We start from the raw sequence: 27,183 nt of genomic DNA on the forward strand, positions 1-27,183 counted from the left end.
CCAGACGCCCAATATTTACCTTCCACGAACAGAAAAGAACCATGGTCTAGGAGCATTCTCCACCTGACTTAAAGTAGACTGAAATGCTTTTCTAGAAACATTTGTTTTTAATGTGTATTATTTCTCATTTGTCCTTATTTCCTGTAACTTAACCTGATAAATGGGATTTTTGACTGCATATAAGATAAAGGCAGATACAATATTAATAGTGCCAAAGTGTTTATCTGCACAAGGGTTTAAATGGAAATATTCTGTGCACTCATTAAAGAATCATAGGTTATTCACAGTTGTCTGGCTGTGCCCTCCTGAGAGACATAAAATGTGAGTAAATCAGGACTCAATGAAAAACACTAAGTGCCTGAAATTAAAATAAAATCCAGTGCATTAAGAAGTTGCTTACTGTTGAGTTTGAGGTCAGTTTAGCTCAACAAATATGTCCAGATGCTTTAATAGGCACTGGGAATAGACAGATGAAAAAAAATTCCTGTGAATCTTGAACAACCTTCCAGTTTTACTGTTCACATGGATATAGAAGAACATTCAGTACCCCATGGAGGGAAATAGAATGAGCAAAGCATTACATGCATTTTAATAGGTCTGGAACATGCATGCAAGGAAAGGCAAGTCACTTTGGGGGAGACTCATAGGAGAAGGGGTGGTAATACTACAGATAGAACATCAATAACATTCTAAGAGTTTATTTTGTTTTTGTTATACATACAGAAAAAGTGCCAAGAGTGACACCAAGAGCTGTCTGGAAGCAATTCCCATATCAGACAATATAAAATTGAGGTCAGGTCTATTCAGTTGCTTAACAGGTACTTATAGAGGAATTCATATGTCAAGACTTAGATTGTTTGAAATGTCGATTATTAGACGCCAGGAGGGATGGGAGAAATAAAAGATTTGGGGGGACTGAAAATAGGGGAATTTGGGTATGGTTCAGTAATGGTGACAAAGATACTAACAGAAGCTGTTAACAAGTGAAACAGGGTAAGTGGTATTCAATTTTTGTTTTATAATTGTAAAACTTATCTGAAATGCAGTGGCAAGGAAAAGAGAGACACAGTTGTGATCACAACTCAGTTTTTCCTCCTGGTACCTGGAATTCAGCATAAAATACAAAAGCATAATAAACACATGCATATACACAAAATGGGTAAAGGGAAAGTTACAATCTCTGGCAAATATTACCAAGTTACCTGGCCATCTTCACAGAAATCAAGGAAACGCCTATATTGGAATCATGCGTTTAGGTCTTATTCTTAGATCAGCATGAAGATATTAAATGATTTAGGCACATTTTATCTTGGGTTCTGGGAAAATCACTTTTCCATGAATAAACTGAAAGTGCTAAAGTTTGTCTATTTTAACCTGTTTGTCCAGTTGTGTATAAGCAATAGCTCGCCATGCATCACAAAATCCAAGAATTCAACATAAATTAGTTGAATGTTTGGGTGAATGAATGATATTACCCTTCTATTTATTTCTATCTGACCCCTAAAACAGCTACCAAAAAAAGTAGTTTTTCAAGGTCTAAAAGTATAACATCTGAGAGGGAAAACAAAACTTTTAATAAATGGAAAGAATTTTTCTCTGAAGGACCTTGTAGCAATAAAGATAAAATGTTTCCAAAAGCATATTTAATGTGTCATTGTGGATGACAAATGAAAAGACCTACCATTCCTCTGAGTTCCCCAAGCCTCAAGAAAATATGTCAACAAAGATGAACAAACTTACATTTAGAAATTATTCACTGGAATTCACTGGCAGTTCATTTACATGAGTCGATTTTCAAAATTATATATTATGACTTTTGATAATAGGCTGATTGTGAAATAATTCATGTTATAAGATTCACGTTTCTGAAATGTGCTATTCAGTTCCTTATTGTATCTGCATTTCTAAAATCAACACCACCATCTTATTCATATTTTTATCATATACACACACACAAAGAAAAAAACCCACACATTTTTTCCCTTTCCCATCTCCTGGTAACAGGAACCTACTTTCTGTCTCAAAGGATTTGCTATCCTGGGCATTTCATGCAGACAAAGTCATGTAAGGTACATGTGTCTGGCACTGATCTCTCCCCCTGCCATGCTTTCTCAACTTTCAGGGGAGCCATTAGATCTTAAGTGAGCAAATCAAAAAGTAACTTAAATTGTTGTTTCCTGGGGAAAATAAACATAATCTTACTTAGAAGAAATGATCAACTAATGACTAACTGGAACTTGAACTTGCTTCTCCACGTTAGCTAGGTATTTTTTTTTTTTTTTGGATAGTTTTAGTAAAACCAGCATCAACATGTCCTTGAACACTTCAATGCAATCCTGGCTAGAACTGCCCAATCATCAATGCATCAATGCTGCCCTCTCAAATAAACTCTTTAAGGCTTTACAGTGCCTCAGTTTATCTTTTAACGTAAGTTTCAATGATATTATAGCATGTGTCAGTATGTCATTCCTTCTGTTTGCCAGAAATATTCCACACAACTGTGACGGATGTCATGCTTTTAAAGCAAACACTTCTACTGATTATATTTTGCTCTGAACAACATATATAGGACTTCTAATATGTTTTCATTATCACATTATATTTTTGTCATTTTTGCATCTTTTCTGTGATGTTTCTACCTTAATTTATAAGTATGTATGTGTTGATTTTGTTTGGCACATTCCTAAATTAAGTAAATAATTCCTTTTTAACAATTATCCAGCAAGCTATTTGAAAGGCACGAGAGAGAGAGAGCTTCAGCAGCTCATTTGGGTCTTTACCAGGAGAACATTGCTTCCTTTCCTAGCGCTTCAGTAGCAAACCAGAGCAGGCAGATCCTGGACCAGCACTCTGATGAGATACCGTCACACACATACATATACTGTTCCAGAAGTGGGAATGAAGCAGAGCAATAGATCTCTCATCTGCAGGCTCACTCCACAAATGACTGCAAAATCTGGAGCTAGGCCAGGTCAAAACCAGGAGCCAGGAGCGTAATTTACATTTCCACTGAGAAAGGGAAGAGACTTCCAAACCCCTGAATCATATTCTGCTGTTTTTTCAAGGTAGTGAGCTGGACTGGAAGTGATGCAACCAGGATATGAACCAGTGTCTTTATGAGATGCTGACATCACAGAAAATAGCTTCACATGGCTTGCCATAATGCCAGCTGCAACGACTGTCACTGGATCCTTAAAAGTCAACCAATCCCGTGCATGGCCTCACCATAGGGATAAAACTTAGAAGGAACAGTTAAAATATCAGTAGGTGCTTCAGAGGAAAGAAAATCTCTAAAGTGTGAGCAATGGCCAAAAGTACCAGAATTTATTTTGTAAATAGAAAATTAAAATAAGCAAGCCTTTTAAGTAAATAACTAGGGTCACACATATTGTCTAAATGTTTTATGTTTAATCAGATAAAAGTTTTATAAACTTATTAAACTAGCTGACCATATAAAGCGTACCTTTGAGCCATCTTTTGTGTAGAAAACTTACCATGTAGGACATCCTGTAAAACAATATGCTCTCTCATAAGCTAACTTGCTTCAAATCTAGAAAAAAGTCTCTAGCCCTTCTTTAATTTAAAATTGTGTTTTAGTATGTGTGTATAGATTTATGTTTATTCCTGTGAATGCTATAATTATAACATAGGTGATATTAAATTCTATCCACATTAAAAGGGCACTCTAATATTTAACTATGAAACAGATTAATTACCAGATGTTCCTTCCTGGATTAACTTTATGTTTTTTTTACATTTTTTGCACTTTTCCAAGCATTTCTGTGAACTAGTTTATCATTGGTGGGATGAAAGTTATAAGGATTCTCATTCTCTGGGGCCAATGTTGTGGGACAAGGTATAAACTGCTTCCTATAATGCCAGAATCCCAGATGATCATCCGCCAGGTTCCACATGTTCTGTTTAGGATTCAGTTTCCTGTTAAAGGACCCAGGAAATAGTGCTAGATAGAGTAAATATTTGGGCTCCTACCACCTATGTGAATTACCCAGATGGAGTTCCATGCTCCTAGCTTCAGCATGGTTCTGCCATGACTATACGGAAAGATAGCAAGCAAATAGATGATGTGTACGCGCGTGTGTGTCTGTGTGTGTTTGTCTCTTTATCATTTCTCCCCTCATCTATTTCTTCTATCACTCATTCTTTCAAAGAAATAGTTTAATTTAAATATTTTTTATTTATATGACAATTTACTTAGAAGAGAGTTAGGGAACCATTAACTAACTTAACCAGGGCTAAGCTGATCTGAAGCTGGGAGCCTGGAGCTTCTGGGTCTCCCATGTGCATGCAGGGTCACGGGGACTTGGGCTATTCTTTTTTTTTTAAAGATTTATTTATTTTTATTGGAAAGGAAGATATATAGAGAGAAAAATCCTCTGCCCCCTGCTTCACATTCGAACTGACCACGGCGGCCAGAGCCGAGCCGACGTGATCCGTGCACAGTTACGATCTAGCCACTAGGCCAAGGTGTCAAGCCCGACGTGGGCTATTCTTTGCTGCTTTCTCAAGCCATAAGCATGGAGCTCGATTGGAAGTGGAGCAGTGGGGACATGAAACAACGTCCATATGGACTGCTGGCACCACAGGGCGCAGGATTAACATGCAGCACTAACATGCTGGCACAAGATTTATCATTTTATACATGCGGAAACTAAAAGAACAAAAGTATGTGACTAAGTTTAAATAACCTTTACATCATAAAAAATCAGGTAATGACAGCATTGTGTAATGTTGGAGGACCCTCTTCTGGTCAGCAACATGAAAAGCAAGTCAGTGGTACTGAGATTCTCCTATTACCAATGTTGACTATCCAGCCAATAGTCAGTGAATTAGTATTTACATAGCACATACGCAATGGACACAAAAGCAATGACATGGAAGAACTTACAAAGCAGTCAACCTTTGTCCCAGTAAGAACCCAATGTAAATGCATCATTAAAGTTAGACCTGAAAATTTGCCATGATACTGAAAGATGCTTCCTATTCCTTGTCCACATCATCCTGTACTGAGCCAAGCACAGCATATCCCTTAAGCACATACTCAAAATCTTGTCTTCTCGTTTTAACTCAGGACAAATATATCATCCTAGTAATCACAGAAGCCAGCTTCCAGCCCAGACATGCTCACACTACACTTTGCTATTAGCCTCAGCCTATATCTCCTACTCTGTTTTAAATAGGAAAGGTCATCAGTTATCATATATTCTGACATCAAGTGATGTCAGACAAAATAAACTTGCACATAAAAGTTTAAGAATGTAAGCTTCTGTCTTCCCAAAAATAACAGAACCTTCATCCATTACATACAACGCATTTTCTAGGGACATCTTTGCCACTGTGTTTTGTCTAGGAATCATTTTTTTAAAAGATAAAAATATGGGCCTAAAACATATATGTGAGACTTAGGAATCATTATATTTCTATGGGAGGGAATGAAAGGTATCTTTGGAAAGTAAACACCAGAGATTTCTCAATCCAGACAAAAGTCTCATGGTGAGATATAAAAAGGGAACTGAGAAATACAACACACATTAGTGTTTTCATAGGTTGGTAGCTGCAGGAAGGTTAAGGGAACAATTAGTCAAAAGGTACAAAGTTTCAGTTAAGAAAGAAAGAAAAAGTTCTGAGGCCTTGTGTGGTAACCTAGCGGCTAAACTCCTCGCCTTGCATGCACCAGAACCCATATGGACACCGGTTCTAATCATGTCTACTCCACTTCCATTGCAGTTCCCTGCCTGTGGCCCGGGAAAGCAGTAGAGGATGGTCAAAGCACTGGGACCCTGCACTCGCTTGGAAGACCCAGAAGAAATTTCTGGCTCCTGGCTTCGGATCGACTCAGCTCTAGCCCTCTCACCACTGCGGCCATGAGGAGTGTAAAACAGTGGGTGGAAGACCATGCTCTCTGTCTTTCCTCTCTGTAAATCTGCCTTTCCAATAAAAATAAATAAAGCTTTAAAAATAGGAAAGAAAAATATCTGGAGACCAAACTGTATATCATTGGAACTCTAGTTTACGTATCATCCACTTAAAACTACTTTAAAAATTTCAGATGCACTTAGGATAAAAAGCAGTAAAAAAAAAAAATGAGACTTTTGTGTGATTTAATTATTATACATTTAACTACGTATATTTATCAAAACATCACATTGTAAACCATAAGTAAACATAATTTCTTCAGCCAAGATACATTCATTAAAAATAAGCTCAGAAGTTTAAATGCGGTATCCAATAAGAGGTAATTAACTCACACAGTGAGTTATACTACATATACAAAGCAGCTTAAAACATCAGTGATATAAGCGCAGTGCTCAACACTCATAAACCCAAGTGGAAATTATCCAAGGGTAAATGGCCAATGGCTAGTGTCCACGTTCACAGTGTTATACTCCAGTTCTCCACACATGACAAGTAAGAACTGTATAGATGAGCAGACTTCAAAAAGATAAAGTCAGGGCCCGGCGCGGTGGCCCAGTGGTTAAAGGTCCTCACCTTGCAAGCCCGGGATCCCATATGGGCGCCGGTTCTAATCCCCGCAGCCCCGCTTCCCTTCCAGCTCCCTGCCTGTGGCCCGGGAAAGCAGTCAAGGACGGCCCAAAGCTTTGGGACCCTGCACCCGCGTGGGAGACCCGGAAGAGGCTCCTGGCTTTGGATCGGCGCTCACTTGGGGAGTGAATCATCGCATGGAAGATCTTCCTCTCTGTCTCTCCTCTCTGTACATCCGCCTTTCCAATAACAAAATAATAAAAATAAATCTTTAAAAAAAAAAAGATAAAGGCAGAATGGAAATAAAAGATTAATGTATTTTTGGCCAAAACAATTTTTTAAACAGCATGTATGCATGTACATATATAGAGACATATATATATGTCATTTATGATTTTTTTTATAAATTTCATTGAGCAAAATGTTATTTGGTTCTCCATAAGGAGGAGCTTTCAAATAAACCTGAGCTATTTACAAAGATGGCAAGCTGTACTACCATCTACCCACTCTATGGTAAACCAGGTACCTGCTGGTGTGCCTTAGAAGGCAGCACCAGGTAGCCCAAGTACCAGGATCTAAATTCCAACTTCCTGACGTCAGCTATTACAACTCTTTGAGAATGAAGCAACAGATGAAAGACATGTCCTTCCCTGTCTCACCGCCCCACCCAAGGCTCTCACTCAGCTATTCAAGCAAATAAACAAAGCTTTAATAAATTTGCTTCAGAAATAAAGCCTTCTCAACACTTTTATAGTTTGTGCAACATGGAACATTCCTATAATTCTAGTTAATTCAGTCCATTCCAATTTCTTATGCATCTAAACTATACCTTTGACCAGTTCATTGGTCACCAGGATTCTCTAAATAGCCAATCTTTACATCAAAATAATTAAAGCATGCTGAAATCTTCTTCCCAGGAGAAGTCACCATCTTCCCACACTGGCATCTGATGTGGTTTCCAGTTCATATCCTAGATGTTCTCATTGTTGTCCAGCTCCCTGCTAATGACCAGGGAAAGCAGTAAAAGATAGTCCACGCGCCTTGGCCCTGGATACCATATGGGAGATCCAGATGAAGCTCCTGGCTCCTGACCTTGTCCTGGACCAGCCCTAGCCTTCATAGCCATTTGAAGAGTGAATCACCAATAGAATAATTTCTTTTCTTTTCTTCTTTGTTCTTTTCATTCATATTCTCTCCCTCCCTCTCTCCCTCCCTCGTCCCTCCTACCTTTCCTCCTTCAAGCACCATATGCACTGCAGAATGCCTGACACTTCAGATAACTGAATTTGAACTACTAAAAATGCAGCGGAATCATAATTTAATCAGGTTGCTTTGGGTTTACTGTTTCGACCATTTTGCCCAGCCACTATTTTCCAAGTTTCTATATACACAAACCCTCATACGTGATTTTAGGAAAATACTTTCATACTGTAGAAGAGATGGGGGATATAAGTTGTGCTTTTCCCTAATCAATCTAGGCTACTGGTTTAAATTATTTATTTTCAGTTTATTATTTTAAACGTATAATTGAAGCCCCTAAAATTGTGCAATAAATCTATCATGCTTACTTTCCGCAGATTCCCATAAATGCCAATGTATGCAGAGGAAGTAATGAGTTATTCATTTCTTGCCAGTTAATTAAAGTGCATTACTGTGCACAATTTACCTTAAATTCAACTTTCATGGGAATTACAATTCCAAAGCAAATTATATAGTAATTCTAAACTGATCTGGATGCAACCAACAAATCAATATCAACACTACATAGTAAAAAAAAAAAGTGAAAAACATTATCTATAAGAAAAATACATCTGGATGTTTCTTACTGAAATTAGATTTCTGATCTCATTACAGAGTTTAGAAAAGCTTTTTGTTTCTGACTTTATAAACAATCAACATTCATCTAGGCTTCCAATAACATCTGTTCTTGTCCCTGCATTCTTATGCCTATATTCTTGTGCCTGTCATAAGTTCACATGATAAATGCTGACAATAATACAGTAATGCAATTAATAGCAAATGGATTTTAGAAGGTATCATTTTATTTATAAAATAAGCAAATGATTTACTGACAAGAAAATAATATCTCTCTCTATACACACCAAGGTAAATATACACACATACCACTACAAAGTTGCTCCAAAAAGTTCAAAGGAAATGGAGCTACAACGCAGGTTAATTTGGCATAAAACTCTTTAAATCCATTTGCAATTTTCATAATATATAATTACCAAGAACTTCTTTAAAAGATGTTCAACATTTTTATTGAAGATAAATCTATAGTTTATTAGGGACTCAGCAAGACTTGTCTTTCAAAATTAGTGCGAGATATGTGAACTATGACATCTTAATATTAATGGTGATACATTAAATTTGGAGACATTAATTAATTGAGGTAAATAACAGGTGGAGCCAGAGAGTGGTTCTTAATCTACTGTTTGCATGTCCTCAGAGGGTGAATCTCATGAAAGAATATACATTTATTTGAGTTTAAGTTTCGCCCATTTATTCATTTTTTCTTTCACCGTGCAATCCTGTTTATGTATACCATGATCAGCATCCACAGATATGGCACTAGGGAACCAAACCCTGAACTGTAACCTCCAACCTGCAAGCTGAAATCAATCTGTTCCTTCCCATGAAGCTGCCTGGCGGTATTTTACTTAAAGCACAATAAGAAGACCTATGCATAATTAGTTGTATTAAATGATCACTTCTATTTCTGGAATTTTATAACACAAATACTTTCCTGAAATCTATACTCCAGAGAAATGAGCAGTGACTTGGGTAGCATTTAATATGGCAAAGCAATCAATGAGGTATTTCCAGATGATATAAAAATAACTAGTAGGATTTAAGCATTTGCCTTGTAAGAGATATTAATCTAAATGCAGAATTCCATTTAATTCTCAGAAAGTATATGATATAGGCATTGTTACTGCCACTTCAACTGAACATGTGAATGCTGCAATGAGACATTAATCAGGTGCTCAGATTCACAGCTAATCAGTGTCTCTGTGAGATGATGAGAACCAATCCAAAGCCAGTGTCTAGGCTTTTCATCCCTGCTCCTCTCTGGCTTGCCACTTTAGCTTTATCAAACAAGATTTGGTCTTAATCCATGGAATAATTATAAAACTTTCTAAAAATCAGTTTCATAAACTAACTTTTGATTTTTTGTTTTAATGGTTTACTGGTTTAATTATAAGGCACTTCTGATTGGGCCCAGTGGCGTGGCCTAGCGGCTAAAGTCCTCACCTTGAATGCACCAGGATCCCATATAGGCGCCGGTTCTAATCCCGGCAGCTCCACTTCCCATCCAGCTCCCTGCTTGTGGCCTGGGAAAGCAGTCGAGGACGGCCCAAAGCCTTGGGACCCTGCACCCGCGCAAGAGACCCGGAAGAGGTTCCCGGATCCTGGCTTCAGATCGGCATACCATTGGCCGTTGCACTCACTTGGGGAGTGAACCACCAGATGGAAGATCTTCCTGTCTCTCCTCCTCTCTATATATCTGACTTTCCAATAAATAAATAAATCTTTAAAAAAAAAAAAGACACCTCTGATTTTCTCAGGAAAATGGGTATTATTTGGTGTTTCCAGTTGAAATTTGTTCAATCGAAGTGTGGTATCCCAGAAACCTCTATGGGTTTCTTACAATAGAAATACAGGCTTACTAAGGACCTCTTTTGGAAATACTAGATGTCACGATTGCTTTAGGAATGAGACAAAGTCATTATTTGCTGGTTCTCCAGTAATTTACTTTGAATTTGTTAAATTCATTGATGTGTGAACTGCTTATCAAAGCTTGATAAATAGCTTATAAATCACTTTGAAGTTGGCAGAAATAAATATTAATGAGACCATTTGCAAGGAATTTAAAACAAGTTTATTCTCCTTTCCCATAAGTTAAAAGGAGAATCTGTCGTTTTATTTAGAAAAGTATCTACAGTTTATTAGTAAGAATGGACTTTTTTAAGAGTTTAGTATTTGTTATTGAAAAAATCAGACTATTTTCTGAAAAAAGGGAGTGCTCTTGGAAAATCCACCAAAGAATTCCATTTGACAATAATTTTGTGTAAGACTGTGTTTGAAAAATCAAACCTGTTGCATGAATGATGACATAATAAAGTATATTGTGTACCATGATCTGCTCCTAACAGGCCATAGAAAAGGAAAGAGCAAAGCGAGTTCCTCAGGTGCCATGTTTCCACTGATGCCAACGCCTTAGCAATGCTGCCCACACACACACCACCACTGCTGTCCTTTGAACAGACGACAAACGAAAGCAAAGCTTTTCAGTATCTTGCCTATGTTGCCTATGTCACACAGACTGGAAACCATGGCAACATATTACACACCTGTATGACTATAGTATGCGAAATAGATAAGACGGATACGTTTCTATTACATGTTAAGGACAAAACAGTCTTAGGTTTCTGCAAACACATAACAAACAGTAGCATAAACATCTCCTTAGGAGAGCTTTTGACCTCACAGGGAAGGTACCTGTGTCAGAGAACATGAATTTGAGATTCAGTTCTGGCCCCACACTCTAGATTCTTTCTAAAGCAGATTCTGAAAAGCACTGGTGATGGCTCAATTAAGTGGGTTCCTGAATCCCACGAAGGAGGTCTAGATATTGTCCCTGGATCTCTGCTTCAACTCAGCAGGGTTCTGGCAATTACAAGCATTTGGAGGAAGTGAACCAGCAGATGGAAGCACTGTCATTCTTTCAAAGAAATAATTGAAAAAAAAAAAAACACTACTCATTTTCAAATATTAGAAAGACCAGGTTCTGAGATTTTTTAAACTGTGGATATCAAACTAATGATCAAATGTGGACTTGATTTCCGATTTCTGTCCCTGTCTTTCCTTCTAGAGATTTTAAATAGCATAATATGGTGCCTTATTTCCTGTTTCCTAACTATGAAATATTAGAAACCTTGCCCATCGTGTGTACCCTCGCTTGAGTTGGTTTCCTATATCCCTTGCAATGGTTCTGGCCCACGTTTAATTTTCCTAAAAGGACAAGAAATAACAAAAAACATCAGGATCATGTCCTCATTCCATTTCTCATTTTCTGTTTCTGTAACTCTGTTTTTCAAATACATGCAGCAATAGATCATAAATCAAACAAATCAAACAAATGGGCAGCATTGTGGCATAGAGGGCTGTCACCTATGATGCCAGAATCCTATATAAGCACCTGTTCAAGTCCCACCTACTCCACTTCAACCCAGCTCCTTGTTAATGTATGTAGGAAAGCAGGTGAACATGGTCCAAGTGCTGTGTCCCTGACACCTTCATGGAAGACCAAAGCAAACTCCTGGTTCCTGGTGTCAGCCTTGTTCAGTCCTAGCCAATGCAGCCATTTGGAGAATGAAAGAATGAATGGGAAATATTCACCCACACATCCTGTCACTGTTTAACTCTCTAACTCTTCCCTTTTGAATAAATAAATAATCTTTAAAAAGCAATAGGATGATTATGTCAGCTCGTGGATTTTATTCAATTTGGCACATGAGCTGAATGGAACAGTGAGCAGGCATCAAAAGCCACTTCACACTTTACCCATGAAGTGCCACAGTGGTGCACTTGCCTAACATGGGTAACATTTTGACTTTTCATGAAGCAGCATGTGGGTACCATACAGGCCCACACTGGCCTTGAAAATATAAAAATGTCAGCAAGAGAAAGTGGACATATTTTCAGACATGAAGATTTTCATAAACAATTTCTATCAGGAATGCACTAAAGGGTTTGGCATTTGGAGCTAATGATGAGAATGACCGTTTATCAATTAAGCCAGCGCTGTGGTAGAAGACGCATCTTGTTGGCACCAGGGAACAACAATTTTTCTCAGAAGACTCAGAATGACAATCAGCAGCATGTCCTGCTTCACTGTAGATGATTGAGCACTGTTACCAAGAACACCCATGAATGGTTAAGAAAATGGCCCTACAGAGAAGTGACAGAAATAGGGAAATCTAACATTCTTCAACTTGATAATTTTGTTTCAAAAATGTGTTAGTCTCCTAGAAATAAAACACTAGAACAGCATGCATGCCACATTTAAAAAAAAAATCATCACACCATCACAGTGAAAGATTCTGAAGTCTCAGATGAAACACTCTCCAGGACCAAGTTATCAAGTCTAAACTTCATGTATACACAACTAACATTTGCTATTTCCCAGCTAAATAGCTCTAAACATCTAACAGTAACTACCCATGTTTTGAGTGTTTGGTACTTCACAGGATGGTTTGCATACATAATACTATCAATCCAAATATAACACTTCAAAAGATGCATGTTACTATTTCTTTATCAGTGAGAATGTTGAAGCTCAAAATGGCTAAAGACTTGTGTGACATCTTGTATTTGATCAATGCTAGTTATAGATTCAAATCTCTCATTTCCTAATTTAAATCTGAGATCTTACCTCACTAGAATAGAATAGGACAGAAACGGAACTGAGCCAAAATTTTGCTGTAAGATATAATCATTTTCATCAAATATATCAATTCCTTTTCAAACTTTTTCCCAAGGTAAAAATTTATCATACTGCCACACTTTCAACATACATAACAATGTGCTAATGATCAACAAAGCTGTTACACTATAAATGGTGGCTAATCTTCTGAGTTCTAAGAAATCAGCTGGTAAATGTAGAGAAGCTGCTTACCTGTTCCAGTAACTGTGGTCCATTGAGATGAGCCTGCAAAATGGCATCATTCACAAGCAGGTGGAAGTTCAGCAGCACATGCTCAATGTCATAAGTCCCACGCATGGCATCTGACAGCTCTTCCAAGGACCGGATATAAGCATGCCAGTGTGGGTTAAGTTCTGCCATGTTAGCGAGGCAGCCTCTCACAACATTAAGGCAATACCCCATGCAGGGCTTACTGAGAGTCAAGCCCTGGCAGTGGGGGCAGTACTGCATCTTCAGGAGGGCTCTGCCACACTCTTTGGAGAAGCGTAGGTGGTCTGTGGTGTTGATGACTTCAATGCCTAGATTGAGTGCCTGCAGGAAGGTGCGGCTGGGCAGCAGCGACCTCCCCATCTGTCCCATTACTCTTCTTGGAATATTTCCAAATGGACTAACCTCTCGACAAGCCATGCGAACGCATTCTGAATATTCCAGGGAACTGTCAGTCACGTCGGGGTTAATGAGGTGATTGTAGACCAGAGGAAAAAGACTATCAAAAAATCGGTTCACAAATTCTTCGAGATTAACATCCACACCAAATACATAGAGCCCCACATCCGTGAAGAATTCCTGAACTGAAGCAGCGGCCTCCAACGCCATGTTCCTGTAGGTGTTGCAGAAGAGGATGCTGGTGTAATTTTCTGCTTGCTTGATGAGAGTTTCAAGAGTTTCTGTAATCAAGCAAAGAAAAAGGAGGAAATGATTTGGTATTCATGCTAAAGCAGCTCTGGAGAATTCACGATTTTAATGCATCGAGCTAACCTAAAGAGCTAAGGCGACTACACAAAATCTAGCTTTCCAAGGATGATGGTTTGCAACAATGGCCACTGTAAATAACATGCAAGTTTTATAGAGATAGAGTTCCTAGAGTCAAAGTCTGCTGAACATACATTAATCAAAAATAAGTTAACATTCATGGTGGTTTCTTTTTTTATTCTATAGTTATTCATATCCCAGTAATGATAAAAAATGTTGTCACTGAGAAATGTATTTCACAGCCTGAGTTCATTATTTATAAGCAGCAATGACATTCAATGCTTGCTTCACCCCTGCTGCAATTTTGTAGTTTTGTCCTTTTTTATCCAGAATGAAAGTTAGATAACAAATCAGTTACTTCAGAGAGGCTAATTTCCCAAAGAAACATGTAACAATTCTCAAACTTCTTTATTTTTTATTTTTTTTTTATTTTTTATTTTTATTATTATTTTTTTTTATTGGAAAGGCGGATATACAGAGAGGAGATACAGAGAGGAAGATCTTCCGTCCGATGATTCACTCCCCAAGTGAGCCGCAACGGGCCGATACTATGCCGATCCGAAGCCAGGAGCCTCTTCCGGGTCTCCCACGCGGGTGCAGGGTCCCAAAGCTTTGGGCCGTCCTCGACTGCTTTCCGGGGCCACAGGCAGGGAGCTGGAAGGGAAGCGGGGCTGCCGGGATTAGAACCGGCGCCCATATGGGATCCCGGGCGTGCAAGGCGAGGACTTAACCACTTGCGCCACCGCGCCGGGCCCAAACTTCTTTATTTTTTAGCATTTTCAAAATCAAAATAAATAATATTTGACTACCAAACAACCAGTAAATTATTACACCATGCTGATCACTGGAAAATAAATGATATAATTTGATGAAACTATTGTGATAAGCCTTCGATTATAACCCACTGTTCCGATCATCTTATGTTCCAAGTTTTACTCTGCAATATACTGCATTTACTATGTAACAGAAGTCAATTTCCTCTTAAAGTTCCAAGAACAGGGGTGAATGTTTGGCACAGTAATCAAAGTACAGCTCGGAATGGGCACATTCCTTTACTGGAGGTTTGGCATCACGTCTGTTTGCTTGCAAATAACGCCCCCCTGCGGGGAAGCAGGTTTTAGTCCTGACACAGGCTCAGCTATGGTGGACATTTAGATGGTGAAGCAGTGGATGAGAGACCCACTAGTTCTCTCTTTTCTCCCCAAACCTGCTTACCAATACAATAAAATTTTAAAATGAAGAGGCAAGAATAATTTATTTATGCAATGAGAGAAAATCAAGAAATGTGACAGAATAATCAGCAAATGATATTTCAAAATGGTGACAGTGATGAACCACTCTGGACACCCCAACAGTTATGTTTTACAACTGGCCTAAGTAAGATATAATTAATCATAAAATATAGTCAATAACGTTATTTCCCATAGCTCCAACCTTACAGTCATTTTTAATTAGGTTGCTAATGATCAGACAGTAATCCAGTAATCAAATCATTGTCTGAGTTTATAATTTTTAAAAATATGGAAAAATATAAAGCTGAAGTTCAGAATTACTCATGAGGTAAAACTATGTCATAACTACACCTGTAATTTAACAAAAGACATTGAACACATTGTCATAAAGAGTACAAATGACTTAATGTTGTACATTATGTTTTATTATTTATTTCTTGTAATGCTTATTACATAACTAAGGGAGTCACAGATCCATTCAGTCCTCTAATTAAGATGGAGAGGGACAGGGTAGAGGAGCAGGGAGTGAAGAAAAAGCCCCTGGCCTCTTTTCTTGGACCACAGGTGGTTGGTTCACTGTTTACAAACACAGGTAACAAGGAAGAGTAGCCTTCCATGGGTGACTCCTTTCCCAAAAGCCTGTAACTGCCAGTGCTACATGTCAGGGCAAAATCTGCAGCAAGGAACTCTGAGCCTCTCATGTTCAGCACCAGGGACACAAGTATTTGCACCATCAACCACTGCTTCCTGACCAGTTCAGAACAAAGCTGGATTAGAAGGATGGAGTAGCCAGGACTGGGACTAAGCAGTGGAGGCAGGCAGCTCATGCAGTGCCTCAATTCACTGAGCCACAAAATCGGCCCAATGTCACATATTCTGACTTCAGTCTGATGTTAATTCACACTGGGTTCAAGACTTTCACATGATGTATGAAGTTTCATCCATCTTCTAATCAACAATAACAGGTTTTAAAGACTTTTGTAATACAGAGCTCTGTCAGCCAAGAGGATAACTAGTCAGGATCCCTGTACTCTGTGCATTTCTGGTGCCCTCTAGAGTATACACTACTTACTGCCTAATGACAGGAAAAACTGAACATGGGATAGTCAAAAAGGCACCAATTGAGGCTATTAGCTCGGCCCAGTAAGATAATTTGTTTTGCCCCTACCCCACTTCAACACCCCATCCCAGATCACCTTGGCTGCATGGACAAAGTTCAGATTACCAAGCCTCTGAAAAATGAATTTCCAACCCAGCAGGTCTATGTTGGTCCAAGAATGTGAAAACATTGCAATTGCATTTAAGCATAAAATGCTCTAGGGTGGTTCAGCAAGCTCTGGCCCTTAACACTCTGACACCTCAGCCGCAGTCTCAGCCACATAAGATTTTGGTTTCACAGACACCCAACAGAGAGTGTGAAAACAGAACGGGACCTTTGTTGCTTGAACTACAATAAAACTGCTAAGTTACACATTTTGTCATACGTAGATTCCTGGTTTTCAATATCCCATGTGTAGTTATTTATGGAGGAGAGTAGATAAAAATTCTTTTGTTTAGCAATAATGGTTGAAAATAATATTGGAAAATTATTTAAGATAAAGTAACAGGCATTGACATGTGCTTTCCAAAGGGTTTGTTCTTTTTCTTTCTCCAATTTTAAATAAAATTGACAATTCCTCTTAGCTTTATGAGAAAATAAATTTATCTACTCAAGAAAATTCCTTATATATAGTGTCTCCTCAAACAGGGAAGTCAGGATGTGCAATGTTTGCAACTGTGCTCATTTTGAACACCAATATTTTATTTAATTTAAGAAGACACCTAAGACAAGAGCTCTACTTCAGCCATTTGTTAGCTAGTATTCCCTTTAGAGACATTTTACGCCACACAGAAGTGATTACTGACATTTCAATCAGGAGCTAAATTTATATAAAACTGGGAGAGATAAAATCAGATGATATTGATTTTAAATTAAATCAGAATTTATTTGAAGATGCCTTTTGTAAAAGCAGAAGCTTAATATTTACAGCACTTTTATTGGTTGAAAGATAAAATTGATTTCAAAGGGCAATGATCATGAAATAACTGCTGTAATAACGTCTACAGCACAATAGGAATAAACATCTCATGATCTTATTTTTATTATTTCTGATATGTGAACATTTAAAAATATGAAATTGATGGTTTATAATTTAAGGCCACATATATACTCAAATATAGCAATGACATAGATGAAATAGATTAAGTCATATAAGTCATGGAAAATCGGAGGATTTTACAGTGTGTATCTGTGTTGGTACAGACATTTCAATGTGGATTCTTCACTGTTACAGTTCTCAAGTTGCAGCTGATGTTACTGTAACATATGAGTCTTTACTACTTTGCACATTTGCAGACACTTGTGTCTGAAACTGTATAATTTTACATTAACTAATGAACAGATGAAAACAAAAGTACATAATTTTAGAGCGATTTCACTATCAGTTTTTACCACATACATATTTTAGTGAATGCTGATTCCATCTCTTCTTGGGGAGAAAAATACCTTCCAATAATATCAAGATTATCACACTTACTAATTCCTTTAATTCTTAGAGGATAATCGTAGCCACTATAGGCACTATAGACACTACAGACACTATATATTAAAATTTGTATTTATTTATCTACTTTGAGAGGCAGATCCAGAACCAAGTAGATAGAACTCCTGTCTCATTCATCACTCAAATGTCCACATTGGCAGGGCTGGGCCCGGGTGACGGCACAAGCCAGGATCCCAACCTGGAGACTTAAGAACTGCAGCCATTACCAGCTGCCTCCCAGGGTGTGCACTCACAGGAAAGCCAAACCAAGGGCAGACCTGGGACTGGGGTCCTCCAGACACGGGACACAGGCATCCCAAATGACAGCTCAACAACTCTATCAAGTATCAGTCCCAAGGAGCTAGCACATTCAAATAAAAGAGCCCATTCTCTACTTCTTTATCCTATAAGTCGTTCTATGGAATTTTCACTTATATTGACATGTTTCTTTAATTTTTTTCCAGAATGAAAATATTGAGTGACATATTTTTAATATCATTCAGTATGATTTATACCATAATTCTTGAAAATCACTCATCTATATGAATAAATAGCAAGAGGAATATCAATCTGTATCACCAAGAATTTGACAGAAATCAATCCAGGAAAACGCTTTTTAGACATTGCAACCTCTTCATTTCCCTCCTCAGTAATTCAGCGATTACTGTTACCCCTAATTTACAATCACTTACATTCTGAAATCAATAAATGAATTAAGCACATATGTACCAGATAAAATCACCATTAAGCCACTAACTGTGGAAGACATCATATAACATTCTGGGGCAAAGATTTTAAATCAAATTTTCTTAAAGCCTTCTAATAAACTCAGAAATTCACTCTTAGAAATATAAACATCCATAGAATAGTCATTTATTGATTTATATAAACTATTTTAAATAGAACAAACAGATCAATACCCTTTACTGATAGTTCTTGCTTTCTCATGTGAACTTATCATTTTGGTAACTTCACACCCTAAGACATTTGCCTAAATAAATAAGAACTTTTACTATAACCACCTCACAGTCCCTGCCCTAATTTGCAGTTTTTGTCATCAAAAGAAAACGAGAAGTTCTACATTCTTGTTTGTTACAGCACATTATCCACTATTTGTTCAATGTATTCAAATCTAGTTCTGTGTAATGCTCACTTTTCATTAATCAATTCAATTAATGCTTATTACTTTGATAGTTGAACAGGCCAATAAGTTTCTTTTCTCATAATACTTATTCTGTCCACACACAAACACATAGATATATAGTATACATCTATACATCTATACATACATTTATAGAGTATTCTACATACACTATACAATATATGTTGATACGTGTGAGAAATACGGCTGCTTCCACCAGTATACAATGAGTTTAAATGAATGAGATCTAAAATTAAAAGCAAAAGCTTTAGATTGGAATCGGAAGGTCATGAGCATGGAGAGTGATGTCATGCCACTGGATGAAATAACTTAAGGAGACAGCAGCTAAAAATCAAGAGATTCAGAAACAAACAACCGAAAATCCAAAAATAGTTCATAGGAAACCACGTAAGGAAAATCAGGAAAACAGAGTGCCTGAGAAATTAAGAAAAGGAGATTAGGTAAGGATAAGACAGCAATCTATTATGTGGAATGCTCTTAGGAGATCAGTTGAAACGGGGAGCAACAAATGACCATGAGGACAAGAAAGTGGTTTTTTTTTTTTATAACTTTTGTAAACACAAAAGAAGCAGGACTGAGACAGTAAACAGACAACATTTATAAATCTTTGCTATTATGGAAGCAGAGAATCAAAGCAGGTACTAGATGGGGATATAGGTTTGCAAGACTTGATTTGAAGGGAGAATTCATTGAATTTTCCCACATACATATAAACAATTGGTGATGAAGCTGGAGGGACTGGGAGCTTCAGAATGAAGATAATAAGCAAAATGACGCATTCTAGGGCAATCACATTACCAAAGAAAAGTCCAAAAAAGCAGGGATATCTAAAAGATTTTTCAGATCATTGCTATCATTTGTCTTTGTTATTAAACCAAATTATAGCAGGTTGATTTTTGGTGTTAACTGCAAGGCAGAATCTAATAACCTATCAATGAACTTTTCATACTCTGCTAATTAACTAAAATCCACCGGTCATTCTTTCACTCTAAATGGTTCCCTTACTAATGCAAGATTTTTTCATACATATATTGATTTTCAGAATACGTTAATCCAAAGGTTATGCAGATTTTCCCAGTATTGAAATACTTCAAATTTTCAGGTATTCAGAACTTGGCAAGCTCAGTTTGATGGACATAAGTTTTCCAAATGGACAACTTTTCAAATTACCAATGTTTTCACTGGCAAGAAATATAGTAAGCTATTTCCTTAAAGCTGCAGGCTCACTTTATGAAAATGTCTCTCAGTTATTCAAGTCTGAATATTCACATCTTGCCCGTTAATTTTTTGGACTTTACTTGAAAGACAAGAAAAGAAGAGAGATAGCCAAAATGAGGAACATCTCATTTGCAGGTTTGCTCTCCAAATGTCTGTCGCAAAGTCAGTCTGAAATCTGGAGTCTATGGCACAATCTTGGATCCTCACACAGTTGAGTGGGACCAAACTACTTGGGCCATCTCTGTAGCCTTCCTTGGAATGCAGTGACATATAACTACATTCAGAATTGGAGCCAAGGTCAAAACCAAACACTAGGATGGAACACAGAAAGCTTCTGCTCAATGGAAAAAAAAAAAGTGTGATAAGGGGGAAAAGAGTAACTAGTTCAGACAACCACAAAAGTGATTTTCATGGAGATAGTCATTATGTTTTGGCGTACAAAAGATGGTTTTTTTCATTCTGTCACACAGAAAATGAAAAACACATAAAATTGAGGGTTTATATTTAGCAAAGTCAATAATGTATAATGTTTCATCTGGGCATTCACAACAAAACTAGAATTTTAGAAAATGCAGCTATTAAAGCAAAATATAAAATGATTCCTAGACTAATTTTGGTCCAGTAACATAAACAGCCCAGCAGTTTACTGACCATTGCTTTTGCACTATTAATGCAAATGACAGAGAAAGCAGAAAACTCTGACTTAAGAGTTTTATGAAACCAGTTTTGACCCAATGGATACTACAGAAAGGTCTCTCGAACCACAGATCATACTTTGAGGACAAATGCTGAAATGAATATTTCCTCCTAATCTCTAGCTGTTTTCTATTACACCACAGATAACCCTGGATTCTTTTAAGCAATTTTATTAAGTAGCATATGACATTGTAATCAAAGTGAAATGCTTGGAAATTTCATTCCTGTACCGACATAATGATAACTCACCTCAATATTTTCTTCAATATCAAATATATATAATTCCCTAATGTGCAAAAGGAAGTGATATACAGCTAAGACTGATTATCAGGAGCTGACAATATGGCACAGCATATTAAATGCAACCTGCAATGCCGGCATCCTACATTAGTGCCAGTCTGCATCTTGGCTGCTTTGCTTCTGATCCAGCTCTCTGCTAATACACCTGAAAATGTAATAGAACATGATTCAAGTACTCAGGTACCTGCCACCTACCTGATAGATTCAGATGAAATTTCTGGATCTTGACTTAGGCTTAGCCCAGCCCTGGATGTTGCAACCTTTTAGAGAGTGAAGCAGAAACTGGAAGAAAAATCTCCTCTCTCCTTAGCTCTGTAACTCTGCCTTTCCAACAACAACAACAAAAAAACTCCCTAACATCATTTAAAAAGCAATGTTCATTAACTCTTTTTTTTTTAGTTATATTTTTTCATTATATCAAATCATTGCAAGTCATTTGACATATTTATTGTTCTAAGAATTGTCACTAATTTCCATGCTCATTTTGGTGCATTGTTTCCTAATAATATATTAATGTTCAGCAAGCACAGCATTGTACATATTCCTTACAAGTCTTGGAGCACTTGAATACCTCCTAAAATTAAAAGTATTTGTTTCTACTCCTCTTAATAAAAATGCTAAAGGAATTCCACCAGAGTATTGTCTAAATGATCACACAAATTCATACTAAAGTATAGTGTTGGTGAGTTCTAACCACCAGACGCTGTATAAAAACATCTTTTAATAAAAGGTTTTCATTTCATTTGGAACTTCCTGATTATATGAGCATCCTGATTCCTATTCTATAGACCTGCTGTATTGTGGTCCCAGATATCGTGTTTGAGTGCTGCCATAGTCACAGGTCAGCAAACAGAAAGAAATGAATTGAAAGTATCCACTCCAAAGTCACAATTAAATAAACACTCGATTTCAAACTTGACAAGAGAAAAATTTCTTCAGATGGTACACAATTTTAGACCATCCCATGCTGTCCAAATAGTAAGCAGAAAAATTGCAATACTTCCTGATAACTGAAACGGGCTATAAACACAGAATCAATCCGACCAAGAGGAGTCTGTTGTACTATAACATTCATTCTTGCTCTCATGGCTGTCATCAGAAAATACACTACAGTAACATAACTAAAAGTAGAAAGAATAGACTATGGCAATTACGTGAAGGTTGTTAGAAAATCTGTCTAAATGTTCTAAAGATTTGAATTTAAATGCAAGACTACCTTCAAAGTTAATGACTCCCCAGAATCTAAATCTTAAGTAACTGAGTCCAAACATGACTCCATAAGTAACAGGTTTTGCTGATTAACATCAACCAATTCAAAAACGTTGCTGCCCTTATTCAAGACCCTTGAAAATAAAATGAAATAACCTTATTTGTTGTGATTCTACAGAGCAAAGGCAAAATTTTTTTGCAATATCAGCATATTAGGAAGAGCAATGAACTTGAAAGATGAAATAATTTTTCTTCCAAATACCCACATAATCAACTCAATGACAAGATCTCTTTTATTAAAAAGAAAAATACAAACAAAACCTTCAGAACCTTTCAAAAACGCTCTAAGTGTTTCACTATCATATTGAATACAATCAAAACGTAGTCAACTTATGGCTATTGTACTTAATTTTGCAAAACTAGAGCTAACAATCCATTTCCTTCCTTCTTAAAATTTTCTTTTTTGCAAATTTACATTAGGTAGCAAGGATTGTAGTTATACATTTGACAATCATGAAAAAGCAGAAAGCATCACTTAGGAAGGTAATAATCAATTCTGAGCTTTAATGAAATGACTGAGTTATAATTCCTTTGCATTGCTCTCTTGATTGTGATAACCATTTTCTTTCATTTCAAAAGAATTATCCATGATATTGCTTAAGACATTTTAATGTTACAATGCACTCAAACGCAGTCATTAGCAGTACTTATTTCACATTTTTCCTTCACTTAGCACCAATTATTATCCACACCTATTATTACTGCCCTCCCTTGGATATTCCCATTTCCAGTTTTATCCAGACTGTGCTCTTGACCCCAACAGCAGCAAAGAGCACTGGTCCCTATATCAACTCCTCGTAGTCCTCACAATGATAAAGGCTGACCCACTTACCACACTCACAATGCACAGATTCTTTTATAATCTTCCTTGTTATGAAATGGAATGCTAACTTGACAGTTTTAGGTAAAGATGTAAATCCTTCACTGTGGGAGATTGCTCCTGGATCCCTGCCTGCTTGGCCTATGTGGAAGGTCACAGACACGCCGCACACCGTGTCCCTGGGGAAACTCCCTGACAAGGTTCAGATAACTGAGACCTCAACCTAGTCGGTTCACTGGGCTTGCAGCAAGAGCAATAGGTTGCACCCCAGTCTTTCTTTTCTGTCCTTGGATGAGCTGTGCTGGGACTTCCTTAATAAGCAGCTCTGAGAAGTCAGGTGCGGCCCAACTCATTTGCCAGCCTGCATGGTATCTGTGACCCACAGCCTACCTGTCAGCTGTGACTGTTGTACGTGACCTATGAAATTATTAGAGGGTCTAGGAAGATAGACGTGCCTTCTTGCCAATTATAGTGCCACTGCTAAATGGGAGGACCATCAGAATATGCCCCACCGCCTTCCCTTTAGTCTATAAAGGCTTGTGCATGCTTTACAATAAACAGATATGCTTGATCAGACTCTCTCTCCAGTGATTCTTGCAGCTGCAAAACACGATTGCCTCACCCCTTGGGCCGTCTTGGGGGCCTGCTGGTCAGAAAACCCCTGAGACTTGTCTGAAAATTCATTGGACTGTTTTCAGAAACCTCAGTATAGTCTTAAGAAAATATTTAGTTATACTCAAAGCATGAATCAAGCTTGTTTCAGTGTTCCAGGATGATTAAGTAGTTCAGACACGATGTATTGTACTTGAGGGAGGGTGTAAAAGAAAAAAGTATGCTATAAAGTTTTGCCAATAGTATGTTACCAGACATTTTATGTATTTTTATTTAGTTAAACTTCTCTAAGTTGCTATCTAGGGTGCCTTATACCTTCCTGACCTATTAAATACTAACATTTTTCATAGTGTTTCTAAGTACATTCACAACATACATTTAAGCATGCTGGTTTTTAGGGACAAACAGAATTAAACAACAATAAAAGTGTCACATCCTCCTACTGTCAACAACAAGATCTCTGAGACCAAAGACATGTGAGTTATGTCAGGCTTTTGATTCATATCAACACTCAGATTCAGTAGGTCAGGGATGAGGCCCTAAGTTTTCCATGCTAATCAGACATTAGAAATTCGGACCACGTACTTTCTGGGGTGAGCACTGACCTGTTTCCACGTTCATCTTCTCTGTCCTTGCCCCTTCCTTGTGCCCTCTGCTTCCACCACACACACACACAGTTTCTTTTCTAAACACAGAAATATGGTGCTTCTTGGCTCTTCCAAATTCTCAGATTCCCTTTCTCCCCTTCCCTTTTATACGTGGAACACTTAAATCCATTCTCAAGAGCAAGTGGCACCTTATGCTTGAGGTCTCCCCAGGCAGTTCACACCGCCACTCCCAACTGAAGATAGAAATACCCAGGGAAAATAAGACTGTGTTGGTCCTAAAGATATACAGACTTCTCCCCTGTTCGTCATTCCCTAAAAAAACAATAAAACAAGTAGGATATGTCATTAAGGTTCTAACATAAGTAATGCAGACATTCTAAGTAATGCAGAAAAGATGTTAAAGTATACAAAACAATGTGTATAGGTGAAAGATAAATACAATGCCATTTTATACAAGAAACTTGAACATTCATCAGACTTTCTTATTCACAGGGTGTTCTGGATTCAGAAACCAGTAGATATGCAGGAATAATTATATTAGTAATTTTACTATTTCAGGTCACAAATACATATCATTTCATACCTGACACTTATAGTGGCATTCCATCTTTATTTATTAATGTTTATATATCTGCCCTACAGCCATTTTTTGGTAGGACAAGATATCATTCTTTATTCACCATATACTTACCTTCATAAGCACCAGGTCTCAAACATAAGTATGCAATAATTGCCTATGGGCAAAAAGTTACTGTAATTATAGAAGTTCTTTTCAAACATACTTAACCACTTTGGGCTCTTAGTAGGTATTAGTACATATTTGTGGTCAGATAGCTTAAGTCAGAATTACAGATAATTATGAGTTTTATCTGTCAAAATATATATAGGATATCTGTTAAATTATTGGACTTATGAAAAATTTAGTAGTATTTAAATTACTTTAAAAAATATCTTGTCCTTTATGGCATGTATGCTTACTAGGTAATTTTATCCTTTTGGATTAAATTCATTTTGATTTTTTTTTTAATCTGAGGCAGAAAAATGGAGAATGGAAGACAAGCAGAGATGTCACAAGGACTGAATCACATACCAGTGCCTTTCAATGGCCAGGGCTGGGCTACACTGAAGTCAGGACCTCCAATGCAATCCAGGTTCTGAATGTGGGGAGTCAGTCATCCCCTTGCTGACCCCGCATTGCCTGCTGCCTCCCATGACACGCATTAGAAGGAAACTGGAGCAGAAACAAGACTCAAGTCTCTTTGTTCCAGTATGGGATGCAGGGATCATCACTGAACTCCTAGTCAATAGGTCAAATATCAAATCCTTGCTCTTTTTTAATGTAGTGGTATATAATTCTGCAGAAAGGGGATAATAATAAAGGATTATGTTATTTACTTTTCAGATATAAACAGGTTTTGGTTTTAATAAAGTTACAGCTTTTTATTACTGTATACAGCAAGGTATCTTGGACCAGTCTAGATGGCAAAAGGCAAGAATACAGATTATAAAATGTTGGAACCAGCCTCGTGGTATAGCAGGTAAAGTTGCCACTGCAATGCTGGCATCAAATATGGGTACTGCTTCATGTCACAGCTGTTCAACTTCGAATACAGCTCTAGGGGGAGATAGCACAAGAGTTTGGACCCTTTCCATCAACATGGGACATAGGTGAGACCCAAAGGCCCCTGGCTTCAGCGTGGATCAGTTCCAGCCATCGCAGCCACCTAGTGAGTGAACTATCCAATACTTTGTCTGTCGTCTCTCCCTCTCTCTTCTGGTAGTTATTTGATGTTTTTAGATATCTTAGCAAATATCAGGCAAAAAATAACAGCCATGCAATAACTTATTTTGAAAAGATGTTACAGATAATTTGGAGGGGGGGAAGAAGGAAATCATACATGATTCCCTTTGATCAAACACGCTGCAGTGCTAAACACGCATTGCTCAAATCTCAGACTGTTTCCTCTTTCTGGAGTAATGTTAAAATGTTAGTGAAGATGATTGTGAACACACAGGTACAAAGCTAACAGACATGAAAAATAAACTTAGAAAATCTTTAGCTTTATGTTAAATTCATCCAGAAAGGCAAATATTGTACATGTTAGTCAATTTAAGTACAGTTATCTTGTACTCAATGCACTAATTATGAGTAGCTATCAATAGCAAAGCTCAGAGATGATTAAATCTGATTATTCTATGTGACAAATTCCTGAATTACTGTCTACCAGTGTTAAATATATAAAGCATAATACCAAATGACATGAATGCTAGCTGTCTTTAGACATGTTTTTGTGATGGCATGTTAAGAGGTTCATATTATTTATATATATATATATTCATTATATATAATATCTTTTAATCTATCACTGTCATTACAAAAGGAAACATTTTGGCAACTCCATGTCAAGCTATCTGTTTCTCAGAACTGCCTACAGGTTAGCATGGGTTTACAAGCTAGCACTAGTCTCAGGGACTAAAGAAGAGCCCGAGGAATGATCTCATACAACAATGTGTGAAGAAGCCTCAAGCACAAATTGGCATCACTGGAGAAACTCACAAAAATTGGGTTTCTGAGCACTCAATATTATTGACCAAAGGCCAGAAGAGGACACACAATGATTGGGAACAGATAATCAGATGATTTCTAGACAAAAACCATTACTTTAAAACAAAAAGAGTTCATTATATTTTTACTTGAAGAAATTTTTGTTTAGCATT

At 37.4% G+C, this 27,183-nt stretch overlaps 1 protein-coding gene across 1 annotated transcript in view; it reads right to left on the bottom strand.

Annotated features, from left to right (window-relative positions):
* The window catches only part of GPC5 (glypican 5), a 487,184-nt gene that overhangs the window by 274,563 nt on the left and 185,438 nt on the right, over positions 1-27,183 (bottom strand). The window contains exon 3 of the mRNA XM_040991547.1: positions 13,187-13,881. Coding sequence (XP_040847481.1) covers positions 13,187-13,881 — 695 coding nt within the window. The remainder of the gene's footprint in view (positions 1-13,186; positions 13,882-27,183) is intronic.

The sequence above is a fragment of the Ochotona curzoniae genome, unplaced genomic scaffold, assembly GCF_017591425.1.
Source record: "Ochotona curzoniae isolate NIBS_2020 unplaced genomic scaffold, NIBS_Ocur_1.0 contig_64, whole genome shotgun sequence".
NCBI lineage: Eukaryota > Metazoa > Chordata > Mammalia > Lagomorpha > Ochotonidae > Ochotona > Ochotona curzoniae.